Raw genomic sequence first — 21,142 nt, 5'->3', positions numbered from 1 at the left:
AGCCTGCCCTCCTGCTGCCTCATGCTCCTGCCCTGCAGCGTGGTTCTCCTCCCATGCAGTGGCTGCTGACCCACACCCTCTCCTTTGCCTTAGTTCTCTCACGCACCTGCTGCCATGTGGGGACATTTGATTAAATTCATGAACCTGGCAGAAGAAAACCACCTCCTTTTGTTGTGGTGACTGAATCGGCTCTTGTCAGTGTCATTAACTGAGCCCCAGAACCGGCACAGGGAAGGATGAGGCAGCCAGGAACACAGCTTCCCAAAGCGAGCTGGACCTGCTGTAAGTAAGTACAGCATCTCCTGTATACAGAAAATGAATGCATCCTGCAGTGTGGCTTTGCAAGATGCAGTGAGTCACATTGCAATTCACAGCTACCAAACACAGCTGCCTGCTTGTTAGCTCCTTCTGTGCCTTCTGTGAAGCGTTTCACCACAACAGCAGAAAGCAAAACAAGGGGAAAGCCTCACTTTTTTGTTTTTGTTACCATGTTTGGCAAGCCATGGCTCATGGCGGGGTCAGACCAGCAGCAGCAGGAAGGACTGAAGGCTTTGAGAACAAGGGAGCAGGGATGGATGAGTGCCAGTGCTCACCACACTGACAGCCTTCCCCTTCCCCAGGAGTGCCATGGGAGCTGCCTGGCTGCAGAGGGGACCTGCAGCCCCTGAACAAGTCCCAGCTGGCTGTTTGTGTATTTGTACAGGAACACATACCCCCAGCATATTTATTATATAAGTGAATATAAATATACTCATCATTATACACACATATATGCCCTTCAGCAGTGCAAGAAACAACTCTCAGCGCTTACAAACTTGTTCTCTGTTCTTCCCTTTTGTCAGCAGTACTTCCACTGCTGGCGTGTAAATGAACCACCTCTCTCCGCTTGCACACACTCGTGCCTAAGCAGGCTGCCGGGGGTGCCAGAGCCACGGAGGAGTAACCTCGTGCAAGGCCCTGGGTAGCTCTGGTAGCTCTGCAGCTCCTTCCCTGCTTGCTGTACAGTTGCCTGCTGGTCCCTGCACTGGCTGCAGTAGCTTGGCTGAGAACTGTTGGTTTCCTTAAAGTGAGTTTCTCATCCTTGGCACATGTTCCCCTCTTCCCGTGGGCCTGTTCCTCCTGGACACCTACAGCTCTCCTGCTGGGTTTGTCAGCTCAGCTACTCTGATTTTTTAAGCACTTCTGCTTTTCTGCCATCTCAAATCAACAGGGAATCCAAGGAGCAACTTAAGCTCTTGGTTAGAATTACTGTTACAGCTGTTACGAGCTTCACCTTTGGAGTTCAGAAGCCAAAAGTCAGAGCTGCACTGGCTGACCTTCCTCCGAAGGCCCTGCTGAGACCAGCCGCATGTCTCTTGCTGGGAATACCCTGTTGGGGTACTCCTGAGAACTCCTCCTCTGTACAGACTGAGATGCCCCATATCCTCCTTCCAGAATGAGATGGGGGAAGGACACCGTTCAGCACAGAAGGGGTCTTCCAAGCAATGGGCAGTGAGTAGCAGACTGGCGTTCACCACCTGCTCTGACCTGCTACCACACCGTGAAGTCACAGTAAGGGCCACCACTGTATCTCAAAGCAGGCTTAGCTGAAGGGAGAGGCTCTCCATGACGGCACAACTCCTCATTAACAGTTCTGAAAGGTTTCATAAAAGGTTTGGACAACAGTCTGCACTGAAATGCTTTCTGAAAGGAAGCACATACCAAAGGGAGTGGAATCAACTCCATGAAAACCAGAATAAGAACCTACTGAGGATTACCTGGGGAATACTTCATGAGAGGAATACTTTTCAGAAATGGTGTCCATTGTAAGCTGTCATGGTTTTGTGATTGTTGTCGGTATTCCACATCGTAACATCATGTAAAGCACTGGCAGCTGAAGAGTTAATGTTCTGGTTCTGCGGACTGCCGTTTCTGGGTGCTTGGTTCTTGGAGGGGGAGGGAGGGGCTGCATGCCCCAGGGGTCTTTGCGTCTGGAGGGGCTGCTGGAGCCGCCTGGCGGATCTGGAGTTCCTTTCTTCGTATGCAGTGGAGAAGCACGTGGTCCCCCTGCAGCTTATGGAGTAAGGGCTCAGCTTTGGGCTCTCTCTCTCTTTGTTTTGACTTGTTGGCTTCAATTTCGATATCATATTTAGTAAATTAACGTTCCTCCTCAGACTGTTGCCGCTGTTTTGTTTTAGACCCATTCCCCTGCCCTTCCCTCTTTTCCCTTTTTTTTTTTTTTTTTTTCCTCGGGTTCCTGCCGCATTACTCACGGGACTGGGCCGGGCCGGCCCTTAAACCGCTGACACTTTTTTCCCCTTTCTTTTCTTTTTCCAGGCTGGTGGGCCTGCTGTCCCCGTCACGGACACAGATCCATAGATAACTTTGTGATATAAGCACGGGAAACAAAATGGAAAAATACTAAAACAGCCACGGTGTTCTGGTTTTGGTTGCCGTAGTCATTCTTCTTCCTTGTAGGTGGTACGATGTCATATGTGGATGACAATGAGAACACCAGTGATAACACACTGATGTTTTGGCTGTAGCAGAGTGGTGCGTAGACAGAGCCAAGGTCTCCTCAGCCTCAGTGAGGAGCTGAGAAGAGACAGAACCCGTGCAGCTGACCCAAACAGGCCCAATACCACACGATGTCACAATGAACAATAAAACTGGGGGATGTGGCTGGGAGGCAGCTGCTGGCTGGCCAGTGTTCGGGCACCAGTCACCAGGTGCTGAGCAACTGATTGTGCATCACTCATTTCGTATATTGTTTTCTATTATTGTTATTTTCCACTCTTTTTCTGTCCTATTATATGGTCTTTTACCTCAACCCACAAATTCTGCCTTTTTCCCCCCTTCCCTCCCTGATCCTGCTGTGGAGGGAAGCAAAGCAATGAGCTGCCTGCGGCACAAAACCACAGCAGAGACAGAGACAACTGTGTAAACTGGAAGATTAAATGCCATTAACTGAACATTTTCACTTGCTGAAGCTATTGTATGGACAGCTGAAAAGCAATAAACATAGCAGTTAGCTGCAAACCCAGTGATGTCAGCCTTCTCTACTGCATCCACTGTGGACTAACTCAGGGAAACACAGGCCTGCAGCTTGCTTTCTAGATGTTAAAATTACGAGCTCATTGTGTAAAAATGCTTATGAAGCTTGATGTACACAAACAGTATTTTATTGACAGTTCCAAATTTATGAATTCAATTGACAATAGTGTAGTAATTAGAAAAAAGTTCTTCTCCTCGCTTGATGTCTCTGAGAGTGACAAGCACTACACACCTCAGGTGACTGAAAAGAAAAGCAAAACATGGAAATGAACAATTAGATGGCAGGGAGCCTGTGAAAACAACTCTGAAATACAGGCAAACAGAATCAAAACCGGTATCAATGCCAAGTGCAGCTGATGCGGGTATGCAAATAATGTTTCCGTTCACACAATTACTCAGAAAAGAAACGAACTAATCCAGACAGAGGAAAACATATATAGCAGGAAAGTTAATGGAGCAGAAAACGCTTTTTCAGACGTGCACACTCACATGTGCCAGTTAGCTAAACCCACTGGCATGGAAACAAAACCCAGACAGACAGCTCTGAACTTCGACAAGTAACCTGCTAGAACACGCAGCAATGACAGAACCCTCCATAAACCCCAAGATGAAATCAGTGGCTGCCAAACAGTCTTCTTATAGAATAATTTAGTAATCTCTGTCTGAAACTTCCTTCAAGAATCATTAAGTAAGTGACCACGTCCTAAAGCTGAAAAATCTGTTCTAGGAAAGAGGGCACACTCTTCTGATGCTGAGGAACATGAAAGCAAAGAATAGCATCATTCCAAATAATCTCCTCTGTTAAAAAAAATTAGTGAGACCATTCTGAAACAAATCAACCAACAACAAAGACAAACAAATACTAAGAACTCTTTTACAATGGAGAATGATTTAGAAATCAGATTAGCAGTATCATTAGAACTGTATTTATCAGTATCAGACAGAAGAACACTTGTAGAAGAGGACAGGATCACTTCTCTAGTGGCTGGGCATTGCGAGAACTGATGAGATTATATTTTCTTGGACAGATGCCAAGGAAGACAACAAAATTCCCCATCCAAAAGCAGCCCCATGGCTTAGTTCTCCTCACTGTGCTTTCAAACTTTAAGTACAACAGCCAGCTTTTCTTAAAGTTCATCTTACCTCTTCTTTTACTAGCATTTCTTTATCTGCAGCTTACAAGTGCACGTATAACCTTGCCTCAATAAAGTCTAAGATCAATAATCTTAGACTTGATTCTATGATTCTACGATCAATCAGAAGAATCATTTTTCCAGTATGCACTGTAACACTCAACAACCGAATTTCAGAGTTTTAATATAGCACCAGAATTAGATTAAAAGGCTGAATGACCACCTCTAAAGTCCTTACACATCCTTCAGATGAAGAGAACTGTGTGGTTCCCACAGTAGCAAAAGGACTAAAAAGTGCAAATTCTTTAGTGTTTAAATTCAGAACCAACATTTACAACTCACTTCTTTGCAGCTTGAAAGATACTCTTGACTACATCACTGTACAAATACTAATCTAATTGTCACTTTTTCTCACATCTCCAACCAAAAGTCTCTTACAGCTGTCAAAATATTTTAAATTCTAGAAGAGGTGGAATTTCAGTTTGTAACAAGGATGCCTGAATTGTGCAGCATAACCAGAAGGCATGCCCCTTTATGCTGCACAGCATTTAATTTGTCTCAGTACAAATTCCTTTTAGATTCTTCAAATGTTCCTTCCATAAGCAGAAGACACGGAGAACAGGGGAGTGAGAAACCGAAGTCTCAGCTGCCTTAGAAGAGCTTTGATTGGTTGCAGGTTACTAACTAAATTTGAAACACATATTGAAAAGTCACATTACTGTAACATAAGTGGAATATAACGTGCTTAATGGGATTCAGAAAAATCCCACCTTAGTGCAAGATTACTGCTTGTAAAATCATGAAGTCAGAGCTATACTGATCTCTTTTGCAAACACGTAGAAGAAAAGAACAAAAAGAATAGTCTTGTAAGTTACTTTAAATGTGTCTATTCCAAGAGCTAAATCTTCTTTACCATCTTCTCATGGACTAATATTCCCTTCAACCATGTTTTTCTTTTTCTACACATGCAGCACGCTTTGTATCACACAAATCTATGAGCTGTTCGGCTCACTGCTAACCTCTCTATCTCGTGGCTGTAGACGACATTTGGAAGATACTGTTTCAGTTCTACAGGAAAATGTCTTGGCACATCAAACTCCTGATAACATACATTGGCTGCTTTTTCTAGGAAAAAAAAAAAGAAAAAAAATGATCCTATGATGCTCAGTAAGTCTTAGATAGGTGTAAAAGTTGTGTGAAAATAATAAATACTGCAAAAGTACCAGACACTTCATCAAGACTGAAAAGCACACCCTGACAAGAGCTACTACACTCATCTGGAGTCCTGTTTTGAATTTACACAAAAGATACACAGCCAGCTACTGAAGGTTATTTTATCCTCACTACATTAAACAGGATGACTATCAGACATGAGGGGGTAAAGGACACATAGCACCAGGGACAGTTTACAGTGTTGATATCTATGACCTTTACTTATTATGTTTAAAAAAAAAAAAAAAAAAAAGCTATCTTGGAGTCAATGTTTATTTTGACAAACTATGCGTCAAAGACAGCCATGAAGAAAATCACTATCTGTGCAGTAGCAAAATAATAATTTTCTTTACATGGATGTTAGGACTGGAAAAAAGAGGTTCATGTGAGAGCTTGGTCTTTATGCCAGTCAGTCTGTGGTTCATTACTCCAGAAACTTTTCTGTGTTACACAGGATAGCAGGTATAGTGCAGGCTCTGAAAGCCACTTACAGGCTAGGTATAGCAACCATTAAACTTTCTATATCTCACGACCATCTGCATGAGTCAGCTGGTTCACCCCCTCAAACGTAAGGGCTAACACATACTGTGAGGCAGAAAAAATAAAATAGTACTCTTCATGTCCCACTACTCTAACACTAATGATTAGAATCTGTGCACTCCTTTCTTAGGCTGTTCTTAATCTATTTCTTAAATTATTCTAGGCCAAACTGTACAGCGACACTAGATGTCACTTCACGCACAGTTTTCTCAAGAAGTCTGATGGAACAGTACTCAGGATCTCAATCTGTAACTCTGCATACTGCCTCAATCCAAAATTCCATTGCCAGATACCCCTTCCCGCTGACTTGCATTTGGGGATGCACGCTTTTCTTTCTGCTTATCCTCAGGGAGATGCTAGGGGAGTCAGCAAGAAAAGCTCACGGATATTTGAAGGGTTGCTGCACTGGAGGATTCTGATGCCCAGTTCTCACAAAAGGCTTCCCAAACAATCTCCCAAGTGTTTATCTTAAGCAGCAGTTCTGCTTCCCATCACCCATCAGTATCTGATTCTGTGTGCCACCTGCAAACTAATCTATTCCCATACAGGCAAACCCAACCCTTGTGGTAACTTACCATAGGAGCAGTTGTTCACATACTGTCCCACCGCCAGTGGGTTTTGTGGAGCAGCCGTGAGCCAGCTCACATCACTCATCTGAAAGGGGCCAAGCTGATCCCTCCAGCTGCAAGACCTGAAAGGACGCACGGTGTTAATGTCTCCCCGCTCCGTCCTTACCAAGGGACGCGTGCATACACCTGTACAAACAGCCATGTGGAAGCAGGGGGAGCAATCCCTTGATCAAACCTTAAGAAGTACATTTAAACCTCCCACCAGTGTGCAGTGTCTCCCGAATGCCAGAAGAACAAGCGTGAAAGCACCATGTACAATTGCAGAAATCCACATCAAACTTCACTGTCACGGGAGCAGCAATACATCTTGTTGATCTCCAAAGATGTGAAGGCTCATTACAGTACCAACAACAAATTTATTCTTGGCTTTCAAAGCTGTTATCAGCTAGCCCTTATTTTAGGTCTTCTTTCCTTGTTACCAAGTTTATTTTCATGCCATATTTAAACACAGGAACTGCTCCACAAGAATTCTGCAAGTTGTATTTAAGATAAGCTAGGGCAGCCCAGTTCAGTCAGCTCCATGCTTACTCTAAAGGCTGCTGCTCCCTCGCGTGCTGCCCATCTGCAGCCCCAACACGGAGCTGCCAGATTCACCCCTTCGCTCTTACCAAGTCCGTATGGAAGCTGTTTTTCCCCATCCACTAAGCAGATTTGAGTAAAGAGAATTAAAAAGAAAATTATGCTATGTTCTGTTCCTATTAACTCTTGTCTTTATAAGAAACTGCCCCTGTAACATCATTTTCATCAAAGTGCTTCCTGCTGGCATTACAGATAACATCATAATACACACATAACATCACAACCAGCAGCCCTTACCCTTGTGCTGTTTGTTTTATGAGACACACAGAAGAGGATAACATGTCAAATATAACTCAAATTAGGGTATGACAAGAGAACAGACACTATTTGTACTACCTTTTAAAATTCCATTTTGAGTGCCATTCCCCTTTTTGATTGCTTACCTGTACACCGATCTTGACAGTCCTTTATCGTTCCCATCAATAAGAATACCATCTATGCACCTAAAAATAAATGGATTGCAAAGCGACTGGAAAAAGATGGGCTCGTGCTTTCTGTACACTGTACCTGTTGCGAGACAGATATGATTATTTCCGAAGAAAAATAAGAATGGACCCACAACATCTTTCAGTCTTCTCTACACAGAAACTCAGAGACACGAGGGGTTTGAGATCGATTCTCCCAGCTCACGACATTGACTCTAAGCCTCCAAGCCGTTATCTTTAGTATCTCTTTGCATCTAAAGATACATCTTTCTGTGATAAGATCTACATCAGAGGAGGCAATCCAAAGGGAAGCCACTGGTGGAAATCATGAAGGAGGTCTGTGCACAGTGTCTATGCGAGTGGTGGGTAAAACACCATGGCCAAGTGATCAGCCTCAGAGAGTAATGACAGAATTACAAACTGTTTTCAGAAATGTAAGCAAATACAGATCCAAGAAAAGTGCAGGAGTGGAGAAATGCATGTCTGTAATGATGCTTAACGGAACAGAGTTCCAGTAATGAGGGCTTTAGTTTCATTCTCCAGTACATACTTGTCTGCTCACCCGTGAGGATACCTCGGAGCCATTTTTTCAGGCACATATACAAAACAGAATCCCCAAAGAATTAACCTAAATTGTTCACCGGCTTGAAGTTGCACCCACACAATTGTGTTTAAAGAATCTGGAACAACTTCTCTAGCAACAGAAAAGTCAGACCTGGAATGATTTTCCTATAAATAAGATTCCCTTCCTCATCTGATGTGCTTTGCTTTTTTGAAAAACATACAAGAAAATATCCTCGTCCATCCTAACTTGTGATGCTGTTACAGAATGACAGAACAAAACCTGTAAAATAAAATTTAGTATAGCACTTCGGCATTCTACAACTAGATGGTTGGAAATGACGTGAACTCAGGCAGAAGTAAGAAAGTCTCATTACCAGGATACATGGACACAACCGTCCCTTTCGGCACAAAGCCTTTGCTAACAAAGACTCCGGTCCCAGCAGAAAGCAGGGAACTCCGGTCTCGAGTGACGCTGAACCCCAGCGTGCGGAACAGGACCTCGTCCGGGCTAAGCACCTGCTGGCTCTGCCGGTTCCGCGAACTCCCTGCCGCCTGCTCCAGCTCTGCGCTCCGTAACTGCGAGTACCTATGCTCAACCTCCGGGAGCAGGGCCAGGGCAGGCGCCTGCCTGCTGAAGTCATTTACGAACAGCGCTGTAAATAATTTCAGCAGCGTTTCAAAGACATCTTCGTCGGAGATGATTTTGTCCTGGGAGCCTTCAGGAACGTACCGAAGTGTCCTGAAAAGAAACCAAGATAGAGAAAATCCTAAGAGACTGCATTTTTCTTCAGTAAGATAGAGAAGAGCTTCCCGCTCTATCGTTTTAAACAGACCCGCGGCCCCGGGCAGCACCGCCCCGGGCAGCACCGCCTCGACCGCACCTCGCCCCGCCGGCGGCCTCCCGCAGCGGCCCCTCCGCTCTCCACCCCCGCCTCACCTGCGCTGGCGGCGGACGTTGAAGGCCAGCCAGGGCACGAAGCGGTACTTGTAGGCCTCCCAGCGCCGCCGCAGGCCGCGCAGCACGACCATTCCGGCCGCCGTCTCCCTCACGGCCGTGCTCCGCCGGCGGCGCCCACGCATGCGGCGCTGCCAATCATCGCCCTGCAGCACGGCGATATTTGCATGCAGAGCCGCTATTGGCGGCGGGGCGGGACGGTCAGCGCGCTGCGTGCCGCCGGGCCGGTGGGGCGTGGGTGTGCCGGAAAAGCTCAGCGCGGTGCTCGCGGGGAGAGGCGGCGTTAGCGCGCGTTTGTGGAGTGAAATGACCTGTCCTCAGGGAAGGAAGGGTTATACAAGTTATGAGAAAACAACGCCGTGTGTTACAATCGTAACCCCGTGCCGAGTTCTTTGGTGCCTCGTGACGCACGAAGGAGCCGTCCCCCGTGCCCGGGCTGCACCCGGTGGCTCCTCCGGGGCTCTGCCGCACAGGGGTTCCCTGCCGCCGCGCCTCCTCCGGCAGCGCCGCGCGGGATCGGTCTCCCTTCTCTCGCTGAGGATCTGCTGCCCTAAAACTTGTCTTCGGATGCTGCTCCCCCACCTGCAGCTGTAGTTACAGGCTGCCGAAGGCCAGGTGAAAGGTTACTGGGGAAAAAAAAAAACCGTGACAGTGTAGATACTACTTTCCTGAGAAACCCGTCCAGAAAATGCTGACAAGGAGCTGCGTTGGGAATTGCTTTTGGGCAGAGGAGGAAAGAAAAGCCTGCCGGGGCTTGCACCCCATTCGCCCGAGTTCAAGGTGCTGCCCAGCCCAGCAGGAGACAGGTGGAACACAGTTTCCGTCTCGGAACCTTGCATGCGCAAATAAATCGCCTCTTGCTTTACTCCATATGGTCTTAAGTGCTGTTGCTGGCCTTGCACATTTCTTCCGAGAGCAGGAACTGCGCGATGGCAATACTGCAAACTGAAAGGAAAGGGAAGCGCGGCGAGGGACGCCGCTTCTCTGCCATCTTCTGGGCTTCCTCGGAAACGGTGCTGAAAACGGATCGGCTCGCCACTCAAACTCTGAACACCTGCGTGCCTTAATGAGAGAATACATTTGACACGGTATGCTGCGGCTCCTAAAAAAGGACTGTCGCATGCGTGGTGCGGCTCAGCACGGAACACTGCCCGCTGAGAAGACAGCCCGGGGATGGTAGGGTAGGTGCAGGAGGGGCAGCACAGCCCTACCTACCCTCCACCGTTTGTAAAACAACAGTAAATCAAAACCAGCTTCACTTACTGTTTCCTTCTGGAAGAGCCGAATACACCTTTTGCAAATGAAGATGTTTCCTTAAGTGTTGTACACGAGATGCGTGTATAAACAGTGAGCTGGACCAGAAACACTTTATTCACACTGGTGGACTCAAAGTAGTTACATTGCAATAAATGAAAGACAAAATTTGTTCAAAAACTTTTATTTACTATAAAGACAAGAACACCAAAATAGGTACAAATTATACTATATAAAATTGGTTCAATGGGGTAAAAACTTTTAATTAAAATATCTTGATATATTTAAAATAACAAAGGATACAATGAAGCCAAATTTCTTAACCCAGAGATTTCTGTAAAATTTGCTTGCACAGTAAGGTGCTAATAGACGTTAGCCCTTAAGCCCTGGAAATCTTAGGAATCAGACACATAGCAAATATAATTTCATTGTGAAAGTGAACTTTGGTAGAAGAAACTCTATAGGACACCTGAGGTAGTAGAAACTGGAATAAACAGCAGTAGACGTTATTTACAACTTAAGTACCAAATAACATTAAGAACACAAAAAATAATTACACAATACAATTTTCAGTCCAGCTTTGATCCAAAGAAAATAAGAATATTACATCACATCTGCATTTTAAAAACACCACAATTACCAGCAAGCTGAGGGAAACGCAAACAAACTCAAACAAAATGCATCTGGACAGCTAGAGGCAGTTTGAGTTTGAAATGTGGTAGGCATGGTGATCTACAAAGTAATACTGATTAGCTGAGGTTCATCAGTTTATACAGTTTACAGATCTGCCAGAAACAGAATTAATCTGACAACTGATCTTCCAGTACATGAATTGGCAAGAGTGCATCCTTTAAAGCTTGCACATAAGAAAGACTTGGAAACAATCTTATTAGAACGAGAAATTCTAAAGTGATAAAAAAAAAAAAAAAAAGTCAAGTACAAAACAGTTAGAGCTACCAAACTTCACATTTCGGTATTATCTTTTTAACTCTTCAAAGTCTGCCAATCTTCCAAAACAAAGGAATGTAAAATTTCCAAAAGAAACACATTCACAACTAATGACACTGCTTTTTTTTTTTTTTTAAACTTAGTATGAGCACTATCATTCCTGTAAACTTATCTTTAAGATGTTTCACTTCCAATTTGTATTGTACATTTTTAAATGTACTATAGCTTATTTAGTTTATCCTGAGTCTTTGAAAAATAACCAATTCTGTTTCAGTCCAACAACTTAACTGGCTTCTGAAGAGTTAAAACACGAACAGTATTTTTTGAAGGATTAAACACAATCAATATTCGATTTAAAAAGATCCCCATCATAAAAAAGCAAAAGAAAAGCTGCCATTTTCCTTCAGAATTACATGCATCAGAATCTAAAAACCTGCCTTAAAAATAATTTTAAAAATCTGTTTTAAAAACACACCTGCTAAAAACACAAGTTTTGCACTACAGGTGAAGCTTTACTTCACATTTTACTTTATCTTGCTTTTCAAGTCCAAGATCATTTCTTGTTAAAATAAATACCTTTCTTATGGTAATATTTTTTTCCAACATTTTCAAATAAAATTATCACTAACAGCTACAGTAAATAGATGATGTATGGCAGAAGGAAAACAGCAGGTAAAAATTGTTATCATTGAAGAACGTGACCTCAATGTTGTTACAGAAAGAATGAGATTTACTCATAGTTGGCGCCTGTTCCCACTGAAGTACAGAACCTCTCCTGTAAACCTCAATGGAAACTGAGTCTGGCACCTTTGACATAACTTCTGCATAATTTGCCACATGAAAAGAAGGCTAAACAACTTTTCACATGATTCAGAATCTAAACTGTTTCACGCAGAACAATCTTTATTATTTTTTAATAAGCTATACCGTCAGAGCCTTAAACACTGACTTGAGGATGGCATTTTATTTCAGATTTCCAGCAAATCTGGTTTTAAAACTTGTGTCAGCAAGATGTTCAGTGACAGTTTGCATCTTTTTCTAAAGACTATTTTAAAATATCCCCATTACCTGAAAGTTAAAAATACAATGACAACACAAAACTTTCATTTCAAAAGAAATTACACAGCCAGCAGTAAATGCACAGTGGACCACAACTGCCTGCTTTAAGGAAGGCTATTTTTTTTTTTAAGTGTCCATCAACATTTTGATTTTTTACACAGAGATTTGTATAGTCAGAGACAGATACAGAACTTCCTAATTGCAGAATCCTCTGCTTACATCTACATGATGTGAAATGGAACAGTGATTGTTATATTAAAATAGATCCTGAGCCCCTCAGCTGCTAATATTGCTGAAAAAGTGCTCCAAATAAAATAAAAATCACTTAACTGCTAAATAATCATGCAGATTTAAAGAAAAATGCTTTTGCGTTGACATAGAGCCATGTGTTTGAAAAGGCACAGTTTACAAATCTCTGCACAAGTTGTGAAATGTTGCATACTGAGTTTAGGTAAATATCTCCATTTGTCAATCACATACTTAGGTAGGGTCCTCCACTGGCCTTAAGTCCATGATGTATCTGTCATCAAGGCCAGCAGAACAATACAAGCTGCTGTGCTTAACTGCACTGCAAGACAGTTATTTTATATTCAGTAGCATCTTCTTCAGTGTATCAGTCTTACACATAAGTAGCTACCATGTAGTACGGAAGACTGGGTGTTTCAGCAGCTCCCTCGATGGGGGTCTGTCCTGAGGTTGGAGTTCTAAACACCGGAGAGTCACATCCCTCAAACCAGGAGACAGATGTGAAGGGATTGATGGAGCAGTAGTTGCACTAGCAATCTGAACAGAAGGAAAACTTTAGAAGTCAGTGACTCTTAAAAGCCCCACCTCTTCCCCTCAAACCATAAACAAGCTGATCATTTTCAGCTGAAAAGTTATGCTATCTGCTTTTATCCACTCAGCATAGTTCCCACGGCAGTTTATAGGACATTAATTTCTGCCACTTTATAAAATGGGTCCCAAGTTCCCTTTATGACTCTTTCCCCAAGAACACATGCCTGTCACAGTCTGCCTTTCTCCTTGTACCTTTCTCTCATTTTGATTCTTCCACCAGTATTCTGCAGCAACCAATTGCAAGGCAGGACATAAGAAGGGGCTCTCAGGCCACAGTTGTGAGTATTCCTTAGTCTACTCCTTGCCATTGGTGTTAACTGGCACAGCAGAAGCCAGCATAGAGATAAGATTGTCCTTCAGGGTGGTAGCAGAAATGTAGTAAGGACAAAGCAAGAGAACGTAACTAGCTTAACATATTATGTAATATCGCTCCGTTCGATCTTTCTCAGATGGAAGCAAGTTGCTCCCCATCATATTGATTTTTACTTTCTCTAGATAAGACTGAGAAAAATGATTGAGAACACTTGAGTGACACCATCAGATTCACACAGACATCAACTCATTAAGATGATTCTCTCTCTTATTTGAATACTACTGTACTAGTTCTGCTAGTCTGGAAACACCTTCTTTACTCATCCCAGTGAAGATGCTGATGACTTTCTTTACCTGTGAGAGTATTTTCTTCACTCAAGCCTATAGTTCAACTAGATTTTAAAATGAAGACTATATACAGATGTATGTATATGTCTATATATCTAATTGGTTTTAGTAAGAAATATGGATGACCTAGAAAAGGGAGGGACAATATTCATATACAGAATGGCATAATGGTAGGTAACTTTCAGCGAAATCCGGTCACGGAGCATCACATTTTACTTTTTCTTCCCCACTATGAAATATGAATATAAACAGAAACGTTCTTTAGTAGAAACACTTATTTTACTGCCATATTTTATAGGATCATAAGAAACAGTTCAAACCCTTGACTCCAGGAAGAAGATTTGATTAACTCTATTCCTAATTTGTTTTTTTTTCCCTGTTGCATTAGGTGTATTAGAATAAAGCTTTTTCTAAATATTATTGTAGGTGGCTCAGAAAGAAAAGTCATTAGTCAAAATGACTAGTATGATATTAGTATTTCTTTTGTACTAAGAGCTCCAGTGTAGAGAAGGGCCATTGCATCAAGTTCTACTACTTTTACTTCCATAAAATTCACTCTGCTGCATATGATAATTGTTTAGTGTCCACTGTAGCAACAAAGAACCTTACCTTAAAGATCAGAGCAAGATGATTGGAGTGTTTCTCTGCATTCCAGGGAGGTTTAGCACATGCCATTTCTATAACAACACAGCCAACGCTCCACACATCACAGCTCCTGCCATACTGCTGACCTCTCAGAACCTGAACAGACAGACAAATCAAAGCTCAGTTTACCTACAGCAAAGTCTCCTAACTTTAAGAAAAAAAGAATTTTTTTAATCAATAAAGTGCATTCTGATTAACATTTTATCTTAAGAGTGATCAGTAAATGCCATTAAACTTAGACAGCTGCAGAGATCCAGAAAATATAGTGCCTGATTGAAGGACAAATCAAATAATCTTGCAGTCTTTTGACCAAATGGTCAAATAATCATGAAATATCTTTCAACGAACCACATGTAACAATTTTGACAAGAAGGAGAAATCACTATTACTATGTTGGAATCACTCCTACTATTTAGAACTAGTATATTTAAAATTCATTAGAAGCATTTATAGCAGTTCCCTTTTACTTGGCTGTATGAATTAGACAACAGAGTTCAAACAGCTTTTTGAAGTAATTTCCAAAACTGGTTTCTTACCTCCGGTGCCATAAATGCAATAGTTCCCAACAACTGTCCCTGAAACTCCCCAGCACCAGTTCCTTTTGATGCCAACCTGGCTGCAGCTCCAAAATCAGCAATTCTTAATCTATGACCTGTGCTGTCAATTAGCAAATTGGCACCTGTCAACAGCATAATAAAAACACTGCTAGTTGGCTTTCTATTGAAAGGCAAAAGAATGAACAGACAATTTTCCAATTTCAAAACTATGAATGGGTTGACGTTCCCCACCCTCAGAATGAAGGAAATCTTACAGTCAAGGGTAAGTGTAATAATGTCACCTTTTTTTGTTATGCCCAAATGCTACTGAATACAGCTTGAGGCCATAGGAGATTTAGAGAAGCAATCAAACTTTCAAAGCAGGGCAAACACAGAATTCTGGAACAATGTCTGGAGCTCAAGTAATGAAAGAAAATGTCAACTTAAAACCCTGGAGGTTTTCAGTGTCTGAAGCTATGTTGTGAATTTTAAACTTATTTTGTCCTTAGGTAGATTGGAGATGTCTTAAAGAGAACTAGACAGCAAATGAAAGTTTTCCTATTTCAAGGAAGAACATTAAAAGGCAAGTGTGTTTACTATTGTTATGTTGCTGCTTATCTGGAACTAACTCCTATTTGTGGACAGCTATACCAACACTAAAGGTGGAATTTTAATAGAACTGAGATTTCCCAGTAAAGCCCAAGTTGTGTTCAAACAGCACAACTATGTTTATGTTTGATTAGGATGATGGAAGAAAACCCAAAATGTTTTTATACAATGAAACCTGACTTCTTTTGGCTTGTTCACAGACTTTACTATCAATTCACAGTATGTACTTACATTAATTTAACTAACTGATCTCTAAAGCTGTATGGCAACATTATATTTTATTTGAACAAATCCAGAAAACTGATTTTTTCTAAATAATTGGCACAAGTAGCAAGTATCCCCCTAGGAATGCTATGAATGTTTTGATTAATTTCTGTGAAGGTTCCTAAGTATGATCAGACAAACCCAACAGAGATAGGATTCTTGAGATGGTATCCAAGAGAAACAACAGGTCTCAAGCCAAAGAGATGCTGTTTTCAAAATATTAAGCTTTAAGAGACATTCTAAGTAATTCTTACCTTTGACGTCTCTATGAATTATCTGATTCTCATGGAGGTAAGAAAGGCCACGTAACAGTTGTTCTGTGTAATTAATAATAACCGATTCTTTGAAGGCTCCATATTTACTCAACAAATGAGCAACTGACCCCCCTAGAAGATAAGAATAGAATTTATCAACATTTATATTTCATGATAGAAGAATGTAGTACTCCCTCCTAAAATTGGAGTTCTCTAGGTAAAAGAAACATACTTGACTATTTAATTACTTTCTGCCTGGAACTGTGCATATTATTATGCTAGAGGTTTTTACACTTCCTAAGAAAAGAATTCTATTCTTAAAAGATATATTAAAGTATTAGTATATCAAGAACTGGTATATAGATCCTCAAGGATTTGGATTTTCCACCATGCCCTTCAAAGTAATGTAAAATAACTTGGTGCTGAATAATGTAAAGTTAGCTCCCAACTACTTATTACCTAAGTACTATTATTTCAGAAAAAAAAATTACAATCACAATGCAGAAAAGAACACATACTTGAGCTTCTGCTTGTTAACACTCTGGTATTGCTAAGTGGTTTATGTCAAAGAAAGTAAGTTAAGGTGCAATGCTTTCTTGCATAGGAAATAAGCATGTATAAAACACCAAATGTATTCTAGATAACCAGAATGGAACAATATAATTCAATTCATAAAATAAAGCTCCTTCTCAAAAAAAGGATATGAAAATCACTTAACAGATTTAATATTTGAACGTTTTTTCCTGAAGCATCCTACCTGCTGCATATTATTAAAAATTTACTGCAAGTTCTCAAATGCCTTTGCATTTTCCTCACACGATTTTAAAGAAAATGTCTGGGAAACAACCAAGTGAGAGGAACTGTAAACCTTCTAAAAAAAGTTATTTTTAATAATCATTTAAAATTAGAGATACACAGAATATGCAACAGTTGGAAACAGAAAGCTGAAATATGTGTCTATCAAAGTTTAAATCCTCCTTTAGATGCAGAAATTGAGGAAAATGTAATAACATTTCTCTTAAGGGCTCTGAACTGCAAATTAGTCATGGAAAATTCCAAATTAAAAAAAGGTTCACAGTAAGAATACTGCTCTGACAGCTTAGACCATTTAGTAAGTAATTATTTCCTTTTTAATCAGCACAAATTTTCGAATCAGTAATGAAAACATAAATTTGCAATCCATGGAATATTTTGCAGTATGAAACTACAAAGTTCCAAGCCAATACATATTTTCATTATTTTTTCACACGTAGCTTTTTACCTGCCATCCATTCAATAAAGAGGTTATAGTTGCTCTTCTCACAGGTAGCACCCAACATGCGAATAATATTAGGATGGTTTAGATGACTCATCATCCGTATTTCCTCCCTCAGTGCTTCCACTACCTCTTCTTGCTCAGATGATGTGTTCCTGACATATGTCACCTGTTTTGAAATACAATATTAAGATTAATAATATTAATTATTAAGATTAATTAAGGGTGGTGACGCACTGGAACAGGTTGCCCCAGGAGGTTGTGGATGCTCCATCCCTGGAGGCATTCAAGGCCAGGCTGGATGTGGCTCTGGGCAGCCTGGTCTAGTGGCTGGTGACCCTGCCCACAGCAGAGGGGTTGAAACTAGATGATTATTATGGTCCTTTCCAACCCGGGCCATTCTGTGATTCTATGATTGTATGATTTACCTTACAAAATTGCAAGTTCTGTATTTGTGTCCCCTCCTCTTACCCACTGGTACAGCAATGAGAATGGATGTCTTTCCATCTCTGTTCACTACCCAAAAGCTGCAAGTGTTCTTTTAAAGAATCTCAAAGTCCCTTCTGCTGAGAATAAATCTCTATGTGAGACAGTCATAGAGAAGTAAGAACAGTCCTCTGGAAAACACCAACAGAATGCCTGGAGTGGGGAAATTCCCTCTTCACTTTCCTCTGCTTAAACTAGGCCAACAGGGCACCACTTTGGAACTGAGCAATCTGTGCTCCATTCCTACCTCTGTCGCAGATTTGCAAATCTGATAAAAACAAAAAATGCATTTGAAGAACTATGAAAACGGCCGTAGTAAAACAATTACACATATTTCAAAATGTACATTAGAAAGTAGAGTATTTCTAAGAAAGAAAGAAAGAAAAACCTGAGAATATTATGTTAATACCACACACAGAGTTTGTATTATGTGTTAGGTAAGTACAAGTGACAGCAGAAGAAAGAGGGAACAGTTTGTGAGAGCAGAGGGCTTTTACATATATGAATGTCCCACAGAAATATTAAAGAAGCAGAATACATTCAAGAATATGAAAGATTTACCTGTTTTACAGCCATTAATGTCCCCGTTCCTACATCTTGAGCTTGGTAGCAGGAAGAAAAAGCTCCAAGACCAATTTGCTGACCTTTAAGCCATTCTGCATCTTCCCTGTAATGATGCTTTGCTTTGGTATGTCCAGGCAGAGTTTCTGGTGTCTGCAATTTAAATTCCAAATCATTTATTTCTTTATTAGCATGCATCTAAAATGTTTATGTTTTTGAAGGCTATTCAATACTCAAGTTTATATGCTTCTTCTCTCCCTTACAGTTACTTATATTGCAATATTATACATATTTTGGATGAACACATGTCCTTCCACAACCCACACATTTCTACTGTGTGTTAAAACAGAGCTTTTCTTCTGCATTACTAACTGGAAGTGAAAGGCAAGATACAAAAACATGAGTAGGACCCAGACTTTTCTATTCATTATCTCATTTCTAAAAACCTAGCACAACCAAAATTATACTTTCCACTTAATTTACTCCTGCTTCACCTGTTGTTATCTCATGTAAGCTATCACAAAAAATAATTCTTTCATTCCAGCAACACTACCAATTCTGCTGCCTTTACTGTGTAGTCTCGCAGTACCTTACTTCCTCAAGTCAATATACTTGACCATTTTGTGAGCTTTCATAAAGCTTCTTTCTCTATTCTTATTTCTTGTGATTTGAACTCTTGCAAACAATGAACTTCTCTTCAGATTTCTTAGTTATCTTGCAGCTTCACCTTCAATATATGCTGATAGGAAGATCTCTTCCTACTCTACTTTTTCTTTCAGAAACTAATTTCGTATTACGTGATGGCTTTTAAAATAAATCAACACTAAAACCCAGTACATTTTTATTCCTAAAAAAAATTAACTCTCACTTTCTGCTTCCCCCTCTTTACACTTTCTTCTTCACTATTTTAAAGAGAGGTACATATCTCCTTTCCAAATACCTTCTCTAAACTAGTTAATAACCATGGAAGGACTCTGTGGCACCCTCAACTTGTAGACTGTTTATATTCCAACTTACAGGAGAGGACACTGGATCAATTTGTGTTTGTGTAACTCTGAAAACACACCATCATCACCTTAAATTATGGAACCCGAATTTAGGAGTTTATTCTGAATTCCCATGTGTATACTTACATCCTGCTGAATAATTATGATATCTTCACCATTTTCGACCTGTAGTTGGGGAATTATTGGCAGGGCATCTTGAGATGCTGACATTGCCATAGCAATAGCTAAAGCTTCCTCTTCTTCAGCTTCCATCTTTTCCTTGCATTTTTGATTATGATTTACATCATCTTTGTAAGTATCATCATTTTCTGCCCTCTCAGGAGAAAGAACTGCAACTTCGGACTTGAATGTAACTGTGCCATCGCTTGTTGGCATGGAGGCCTCAAGTAGGTCCTCAATACTGGAGTTGAGCTCCGCATTAACATCCAACCGACATTTCTCATCTACTGGTGTGAACACCGTCTCTTCACTTGGTATAACTGCACTACTGTTACTACTGTTGCCATCACACTGTGCAGTATCATTCAGGTCAAGTGTCATACTGTTCTTTGAAGTTTCTTCCTGCTTGTTCATATCATTTGGAGTGGGTCGTGATGGCTTTGGCCTGTGTATGTGACTAGATGGCAATGGCCTGGCTTGGGTAAAAACTGGAGAAAGCGTATCTGGTTCTTTATTTTCAGAGCAGCTTCTCTGAAACTGGAGGGAAAGCTTCCGCTGTGTTTGAGGAGAAGGTGAGGGGACTTTGCAGGGAATGAACCCCTGAGGTCTGAGTTTAGAGACATCTGTTACAGTGCCAGCTGGTACAGATGGGTTTGAAGGAGAGAGAAGTGTTGGGAATAGTGACTGGGAATGACTTGATGAGGGAGAAGAGTTCAAACACTGACTGTAGGGTTTTCCTTTTGTTTGAACAGCTGGCTTTGGTTGCTCAGTGGTTACTGATGAAACAGGAAGTCCCACAGCAAGGCCAGCCAGTGTCTCAGAAATGTCCTCTGGACTGGCACTCAGTTTTTTGTCACTTAAACCTTTCCCACTTTTCCCTGATAACTGGACAGTATTGTTAGGAGTATTATCTTCTGTAGCTTCTGGAGAGTTATCTGGTACAGGTAGCTGCAGAAAGTCTTCATGTCGACATTCCCCAGACTGTATTTCTTCCATGCCTAGCTGGATGGCTTCTGCAACTTCCATTTCATCTGCTATTGCCATCAGACGTCTACGCATCCTTGCATAATGAGTTGAGCTTGTCACACTCAACATTTCTAACAGCTTTACAAAAACGTGAGGCACTCTTGCCACCATTCTTGCTGAACTCAAAAATACTCTCCGTGATAGTTTACCGACCATTGAGTGGGAATTGTCAATTGACAGCAAGGCAAAATTTAAGAGGGAAAGAAGTTTCTTATACCTGTAATTAAAAATAAATACATTAAAAAAAATGTTTTATGAAGTGATATGCTCTGATTAGCCTGTGCTAAGAAAGCCATTTCAAGACCATGTATTTAGCTGTCAGTTCTGCAGTAGGAAAAAGACTTACTGCTTGCATTGCTGCTTCAGAATTGTTGGACAGGTCAGAAACTGAAAATGGCTACCAGTTACTCTAAAGTAGGTGCACTTTTGCATGTAAATATTTGTTTACAGGAATTCATCATCCCACAATTTTTTGAAGAGACCACCAACAACACAATCAACTATGAAGATAT

At 41.2% G+C, this 21,142-nt stretch overlaps 2 protein-coding genes across 5 annotated transcripts in view; both read right to left on the bottom strand.

Annotated features, from left to right (window-relative positions):
* Positions 3,140-10,433, bottom strand: SETD9 (SET domain containing 9). 2 transcript variants are annotated; one of them, XM_021381667.1, is made up of 6 exons: positions 9,053-10,433; positions 8,490-8,854; positions 7,510-7,633; positions 6,494-6,609; positions 5,186-5,291; positions 3,140-3,274 (listed from the first exon to the last, which is right to left on the bottom strand). In XM_021381667.1, exons 1-6 carry the CDS (start codon positions 9,193-9,195, stop codon positions 3,187-3,189), a joined length of 942 nt encoding a protein of 313 aa, XP_021237342.1. In that variant the 5' UTR covers positions 9,196-10,433; the 3' UTR covers positions 3,140-3,186. The 2 variants fall into 2 exon arrangements, with proteins under 2 accessions (XP_021237342.1, XP_021237344.1); XM_021381669.1 differs by lacking the exon at positions 5,186-5,291.
* The window catches only part of MAP3K1 (mitogen-activated protein kinase kinase kinase 1), a 58,624-nt gene continuing 48,857 nt past the window's right edge, over positions 11,376-21,142 (bottom strand). For 2 of the 3 annotated variants that reach the window (XM_021381656.1, XM_021381655.1), the window contains exons 14-20: positions 19,572-20,847; positions 18,439-18,591; positions 17,398-17,560; positions 16,137-16,268; positions 15,010-15,152; positions 14,438-14,569; positions 11,376-13,114 (exon numbers count right to left, since the gene is read on the bottom strand). In XM_021381656.1, coding sequence (XP_021237331.1) covers positions 12,965-13,114; positions 14,438-14,569; positions 15,010-15,152; positions 16,137-16,268; positions 17,398-17,560; positions 18,439-18,591; positions 19,572-20,847 — 2,149 coding nt within the window. In that variant the 3' untranslated portion in view covers positions 11,376-12,964. The remainder of the gene's footprint in view (positions 13,115-14,437; positions 14,570-15,009; positions 15,153-16,136; positions 16,269-17,397; positions 17,561-18,438; positions 18,592-19,571; positions 20,848-21,142) is intronic. The other variant, XM_021381654.1, reaches the window with a different exon arrangement.

This window comes from Numida meleagris, chromosome Z, assembly GCF_002078875.1.
Source record: "Numida meleagris isolate 19003 breed g44 Domestic line chromosome Z, NumMel1.0, whole genome shotgun sequence".
Classification (NCBI taxonomy): domain Eukaryota; kingdom Metazoa; phylum Chordata; class Aves; order Galliformes; family Numididae; genus Numida; species Numida meleagris.
This window is presented reverse-complemented; position numbering and strand designations above follow the sequence as displayed.